Source organism: Salminus brasiliensis, chromosome 5, assembly GCF_030463535.1.
Source record: "Salminus brasiliensis chromosome 5, fSalBra1.hap2, whole genome shotgun sequence".
NCBI lineage: Eukaryota > Metazoa > Chordata > Actinopteri > Characiformes > Bryconidae > Salminus > Salminus brasiliensis.
This window is the reverse complement of record NC_132882.1, coordinates 44780015-44787836: the sequence shown is the minus strand read 5'-3', so window position 1 is coordinate 44787836 and position 7822 is coordinate 44780015. Positions and strand designations below refer to the sequence as shown.

General features: G+C 42.6%; 1 protein-coding gene across 1 annotated transcript in view; it reads left to right on the top strand.

The window, feature by feature from the left end:
* cacng7b (calcium channel, voltage-dependent, gamma subunit 7b) overlaps positions 1 to 3216 on the top strand; it is a 15392-nt gene extending 12176 nt beyond the window's left edge. Inside the window, 2 exon segments of the mRNA XM_072679068.1 lie at positions 189 to 533; positions 535 to 3216. Of these exon segments, the coding sequence (XP_072535169.1) occupies positions 189 to 533; positions 535 to 636 (447 nt within the window). The 3' untranslated portion in view covers positions 637 to 3216.
* Positions 3217 to 7822: the final 4606 nt, after the last annotated feature.

Genomic DNA, 7822 nt, shown 5'->3' with positions numbered 1-7822 from the left:
AATGAGAGACTGTAGCTCCGCCTCCTCAGTGTATATCACAATACCTACATTTAGAGCGTTATAAGTACTTTATTCTAAAAACATTCATTATGAACCTCTCTCTCCCTCTCTCTCTCTCTCTCCCTCTCTCTCTCTCTCTCTCTCTCTCTCTCTCTCTCTCCCTCTCTCTCTCTCTCTCTCTCTCTCAGGGTGCAGGTGTGATGTCTGTGTATCTCTTTATGAAGCGCTATGCGGAGGAGGAGATGTATCGCCCTCACCCTGCGCTCTACCGCCCCCGTCTGTCTGACAGCAGCGATTACAGCGGCCAGTTTCTGCACCCGGACAGCTGGCCCCCTCCTCAGCGCGTCCGCAGCGCCTCAGAGCTGTCCAGCGACGTCTCCATACAGCTGGCACAGAACCCACAGCCCCCACCCAAGCCTGGTGTACAGCAGGGGGCACCACCCACCAGCCTGACCACTGTCTCCAGCCCTGGCTCTGCCACCGCATACCAGCTCCAGTCACCCGGCGCCACGGCAACCTTTACCCACAACCACCCCGCTGCACCCCGCTGACCCCCAGGGCCTGGCCATGCCGCCTCCTGCAGTGCCACCCCCACACTACCACACGCACATGCGCATGAGTGCCTCCCCGTGTTAAACAGAGGCAGTGCAGTGTGTTACAGCTGGGAAAGAGTGAAGAAGGCTGTGTTCCAAATTGTCCCCTAATCACTACTCCCTGTATTACATCACTACATTTATATATAACGGCTGAATCATTTAATTTAAAAAGTCTTATGTGTATAATCATACACATTTAACTTACTAATTAATAATAACTCATTTGTATATTTAAAACCTCAATAACAGCTTTATACAATTAATACCTGAATTCTTCTTTAAAAATAAAACAAGCTTTAATATAAGCTGATTTTAATATACCCATACCATCCACATCCATACTTGTACCATATATAGCATATACTCATCTATACTCTTACCCATCTTCACCCATGCCATCCTTACTCATACCATCTATACCCATACCACATATATGGTGTAGGAAAGGATGGCATAGGTATGGACTCATACTTGTATATCCATATTCTTACCATTCATACCCATACCATATATATCCATACAGTATGAGTATATATGGTATTAGTATGAATGGTACGAGAATGGTATGTGGTATGAGTATGAATGGTAAAGTTATGGGTATAGATGGGTATGGGTATGATGGAGTGTGAGTCTTACTCAACTATATTCATTCCCATACCATCCACACCCATACTATACTATACTCATATCTATACTACAGGTAGAGATACCATCTATCTCATACTATATAGCAATAGCCGTACCATATATAGCTATACTCATCTATACTCGCACCTATCTGTACCCAGACAATCCAAACCCTATGTGTAGCCATATAGCATATGGGTATATGTGGTATGGGTGTGGACTCCCATATACCATATATATCCATACCTTTACAATCCATACCCATACCATATTTACCCCTATATATATATATATATATATATATATAGTATGAATATGCGTATGTGTACAAATTAATATAGATCTAGACATCTATATAGGGTATAGATGGGTGTGGGTATAGTTCAGGATGTGCCACACCTATCTAAACCATACCCAGACCATATATATCTATACCCATTCCATTTATACCCATACTTTATATATCCATACCCTTACCCATCCATACCCATACCATATTTACCCCTACAAATTAATATGTATGGCATGAATATGCATATGGGTGGTATGGTTATGGGTATAGATGGGTGTAGGTATAGTTGAGGATGTGCCACACCTATCTATAACCATGCCCATTCTATCTATACCCATACTATCTATAACCATACCAATACCACATTTACCCCTACAAATGAATATATATAGTATAGGTACAGATGGAATGGGCATGGATATATATGGTATGGGTATGGGTACAGATAGGTGTGGGTAGAGTTGAGTATGAGCCATACCATATATATCCATACCCATTCCATCTGTACCTATACTTCATGCTATTTGTGGCACTTCAGAGTCACTGACTTGTATATTGAGCTCTTAAGGATGGGCTAATTCTGACAGCGATGGGCTAATTTCATACCCATCGATACCCATCTGTAAGTGCTAGGCTATCAATTACATCAGCGTCCAGGTTAGTGTCTACACCCGACCTGAACCACATGAGCTCGACAACTCTCACTACCAAAATAGTGCACTAGTTAGTGAAGGGGCGCAGTTTTGGACACAGCCTGGGAAAGAGCCGAGCTGTGAGATTCCTGACAGACTTTCTGTTAAGGTCTGAATGTTACGGAGCGGGACAGTGAACTGCTTCACAGCAGGGGGTTATGGGTATAGGGTTTGTACAATGCAAAAGACTTTACCAATGGAACACACTTTAATGTATACTCACACGCGTAGTGCACAAAGACTGTAACGTTGCCTTCAGTTCTGCTGGTGATTTTGAAATGTATACTTTTTTTCCATCACTCTCTCGATCAGTGTGTCGGTATTGGTGTTAATATTAACGACGCGGTGTTTAAAGTCACTCTTCACTGGAAACAAAGATCTTTCATTTCTCCGGAAAAACAAGGAGATTCTTCAGACTGATGATTTTTATGATGTAAATATTACGCAGGTGCATTTTTAACTGGGATTTCATGGATTAACTGAAAAAAGGAATGAAAGGGAACGGAAATGAACCCAAATGGACTTTATGAAGACTTTTAGGTCCAGTATCCCAGACCCAGATTAAGCCTAATTCTGTACTAGTGGTATTTTTTTCTAATTGGGGAAACCCAATTAGCGCCGCAGTTCAGTCCAGGACCAGGTTTAATCCAGGTTGGAGAGCGTGTGTTTTCTTTTCCTGGGCTTTTCCGAGTTGCCTGAGTAAGCGTGTTTTCCATGCAGCAGAAGCCGGTTATGATTTAGGTCGGGTTTCATCACTTTCTTCCCAAGCTTCTAAACGCTAGCTCTTATTTACAGACGCATGTAGAAATAGTATGCTAACGGATTTACACGCAGGTTAGTTATAAACTCTGAAACGGGGCTTTGAGAGTCAGACTGATGGAGGTGTGTGTGTGTGTGTGCTGCTGCTGCTGCTGCTGCTGTGCCAGAGCGAGTTTTACAGTGTAAGATTGTGGGCCTGGTCATCAGTGAAAATAAAGCCACTACGCTGATTCTGCTTTTTTTAATCAACTGCTGGATTCTGTCTTTATTTAAAAAGAATACTGTGCTTTCAAATAACTTAACTACACTGTATGTCCAAAAGTTTGTGGACACCCCTTTAAGTTCACAGTTACTTTAAGTTGCACCTTTTGCTGACACAGACATACAGTTTGTCTTGTCCCTGTAGAGAAGTATTGGCTCTTTGGAGCAGATACCTTATGCCAGGCATGGGCTAGAGGGGTTTAATAAAGCCCCCCAGCATTGAGGAGCTGTGGAGCAGCGGAAGAACTGTGTTCTCTTTAATGATGGTGGTGGAGCTCCATCCAGTACTTTTGGGATGATGAAGTGGGGGTGGGTGGTGATCATCTTCCTACATTCAGACCTCACTAACGCTCTTGTATGCAATCAAATCCTCACAGCAATGCTCCTCCTCCAAAATCTAGTAGAAAGTCTTCTTCCCTGGACAGTAGAGACAGTTACTCCAACAGAAGTAGGAGAAACTCTATTTAATACCCATAATTCCATTGGTACATACACACTGTAGGTATTTACATACTGTATGTATATACATGCAGAGGTACATACACACTACGTATATACATAATGTAGGTATACACACTGTAGGTATATAAAAATACATACTGTAGTATATACATACATGCTGCAGGTATATACAAATGCATAGGTACATACACACTGTACATTTATACATACTGTAGGTATATATACATTCATAGGTATATACATACTGTATATATATATATGCAAAGGTATATAAAAATGCATAGGTACACAAATACTGTAGATATACATGCATAGATACATACACACTGTACATATATACACACTATAGGTATATACAAATGCATAGGTACACACACTGTATATATATACATGCATAGGTACATACACACTGTACATATATACATACTGTAGGTATATATACATTCAAAGGTATATACATACTGTATACTTACATACTGTATATATATATGCATAAGTATATAAAAATACATAGGTACACACACACTGTATATATACATGCATAGGTACATACACACTGTAGGTATATATATATATACTGTAAGTTAATACATGCATAGGTTCATACTCACTGTAGGTATATACACACTGTAGGTATATACTGTAAGTTAATACCTCAAAAAAAATGGAAGTAATATAAAGTACAAGTATTCAGGTCCAATAACCCCTGAGTAAAGTACAAAGACTTTTAAATAAAGTACGGTACTCAGGTACTAATAATGATGTCCCCCGATGTCGCCCTCTATCAGTTTAAAGGCGGAACTGCAGCTTGAACGGATCTGAGTGGCGCTGTCCGCGGTGCTGAAACAGCCGTCCAGCTTCTCACACGAACCACAGTTAATACCTCACGTAAAGCCTAAAGCATCACATCTGAGGAGCCAGAGAGTGCTGGAGATGCATGCTGGACCCGAACCACTGTTCTTTAATGGGTCTTTACATTAGGAGTGTTGTTTCAGTGTGTGTGTGTGTGTGTGTGAGAGAGTGCAGTTCAGCACTGTGAGGGTGTGAATGTAGGCCACTGGCATTGACTGAGTGAGCTGAGAGTTTAATGGCAGGACAGATAGGTTGATGTTCCCCTGGAAACTGTCGGAAAAACAAATCAGCATGATGTGTGTGTGTGAGTGTGTGTGTGTGTGTGTGTGTGTGTGTGTGTGTGTGTGTGTGTGTGTGTGTGCCTTTTGCTGCACGCAAACACATTTACACCTGGTGCTGTCTCTGGGCATGATTACATCACACCCCCGGTCAGAATCTCTGTGAGTGGGAATAGATAAGAGAGCAGAGGAAGATCTGATCTCCGAAAGTCTCCTAAAGTAAAAAATTAATAAATTCAAAAAGAAAAGGAGCACCATGCAAAAGTTTGGACACCCCAAATAATTGAACTCTCAGACTTTAATGAGCTTGTTAGGGCCACAGAGCAGGAGAAGACTGTAAGTCCTGTAGGTTATGAGGTGGAGCCACTGTGGATCGGACTTGTTGGTCCAGCACCTCCCACAGGTAAATGCAGCATAGGCACTCTGGCTGGTCTGCAGCTATGCAGCTCCATACACAGCAGGGGGCGCTGCATCACTGTGTGTAACAGTGGCCCTTCTGTCGGTTCCACCACCCTTCGTCTGTCCCTCCTCGGACCACCGTCGGTAGGGATTCACCCCTGCTGACCAGACGACCCCCTGCAAGCCTCGGAGCCGTTCACATGCAGCTCTGATACCACACCATCAGCATGCTTACCTCCATCTGAGGGGTCATAATGATCTGGCTCTGCAGTGTGTGTACAGTGTATAAACACACACTGGTCCGCAGCGTGTAGGGTAAGGTGTGTGAGTGTGTGTGTGTGTGTGTGTTGTGTTGTGTTGGGGACAGGTTGAAAAACTGCAGTCCTTTATTATAATGCACAGCATGCACTGCCAGCTTAACAGACTGTGTGTGTGTGTGAGTGTGAGTGTGTGTGTGTGGGTGAGTGAGTGAGTGAGTGTGTGTGTGTGTGTGTGTGTGTTCTAGACAGAGGCTGTTAGATTAAAACATTGTTCTCCGCTCTGCTTTGTGCTGCAGTGTACTATTGCCCTAGGGCGGCGCACGCCGATTGATCAGAGAGTGTGTGTGTGTGTGTGTGTGTGTGTGTGTGTGTGAGAGAGAGAGAGAGAGAGAGAGAGAGAGATTTAGTGTGAACTGGTGCAAATGTGTATGTGCTCTGTATTTAGAGAGACAGCCAGCATGAAAGACACAGCGAGAGAGAGCGAGAAAGAGAGAGAGAGAGAGAGAGAGAGAGAGAGAGAGAGAGGGAGAGAGAGGGTAAGAGAGAGAGAGAGGGTAAGAGAGAGGGTAAGAGAGAGAGAGGTTAAGAGAGAGAGAGGTTAAGAGAGAGAGAGAGTGTGTCAGTAAAGGGTTGAGTGGAGCTGTCCTTTCAGCACCACCATTACTGCATGAAAGAGCTGTCACCCTGCATTAACCAAACCTCGCTCGACAGAGAGAGAGAGAGAGAGAGAGAGAGAGTGTAAGATGGTAGAGAGAGAGTAAGATGGTGCAGGATGGAGCAGAGGCTTCTCAGAGGTCCTCTTGGGCAGGCCTCTCAGTCCATGTGAATGTAGATGGTTGTCAGACTGTAAACAGACTACAGATATACAGACTGTAGACAGACTGTAGACAGACTACAGATATACAGACTGTAGACAGACTGTAGACAGACTACAGATATACAGACTATAGACAGACTGTAGACAGACTACAGATATACAGACTGTAGACAGACTACAGATATACAGACTATAGACAGACTACAGATATACAGACTGTAGACAGACTGTAGACAGACTACAGATATACAGACTATAGACAGACTGTAGACAGACTACAGATATACAGACTGTAGACAGACTACAGATATACAGACTATAGACAGACTGTAGACAGACTACAGATATACAGACTGTAGACAGACTACAGATATACAGACTGTAGACAGACTACAGATATACAAACTGTAGACAGACTACAGATATATAGACTGTAGACAGACTACAGATATACAAACTGTAGACAGACTGTAGACAGACTACAGATATACAGACTGTAGACAGACTACAGATATACAAACTGTAGACAGACTACAGATATATAGACTGTAGACAGACTACAGATATACAAACTGTAGACAGACTGTAGACAGACTACAGACATACAGACTGTAGACAGACTATAGATATACAAACTGTAGACAGACTGTAGACAGACTGCAGACATACAAACTGTAGACAGACTGTAGACAGACTACAGATATACAAACTGTAGACAGACTGTAGACAGACTGCAGACATACAAACTGTAGACAGACTGTAGACAGACTACAGATATACAGACTGTAGACAGACTACAGATATATAGACTGTAGACAGACTACAGATATACAGACTGTAGACATACTACAGATATACAGACTGTAGACAGACTACATATATACAAACTGTAGACAGACTGTAGACAGACTGCATATATACAGACTGTAGACATACTACAGATATACAGACTGTAGACAGACTACAGATATACAGACTGTAGACAGACTGTAGACAGACTACAGATATACAGACTGTAGACATACTACAGACATACAGACTGTAGACATACTACAGATATACAGACTGTAGACAGACTACAGATATATAGGCTGTAGACATACTACAGATATACAGACTGTAGACAGACTACAGATATACAGACTGTAGACAGACTGTAGACAGACTACAGATATACAGACTGTAGACAGACTGCAGATATACAGACTGTAGACAGACTGCAGATATACAGACTGTAGACAGACTACAGATATACAGACTGTAGACAGACTGCAGATATACAGACTGTAGACAGACTGCAGATATACAGACTGTAGACAGGTCTGTGTCTTTCTCTCTCACACACACACAGTTCTGTGGAGTGAACTGGACAGTGCAAGTCTGGTCCACTCACACACACACACACTCACTCACCCACACACTCACCCACACACTCACACACACACACTCACTCACACTCACACACACTCACACTGAAGAGACGAGATTAAATATGAGCTAATCTCTCATCAATTAAAAGTTGAGATA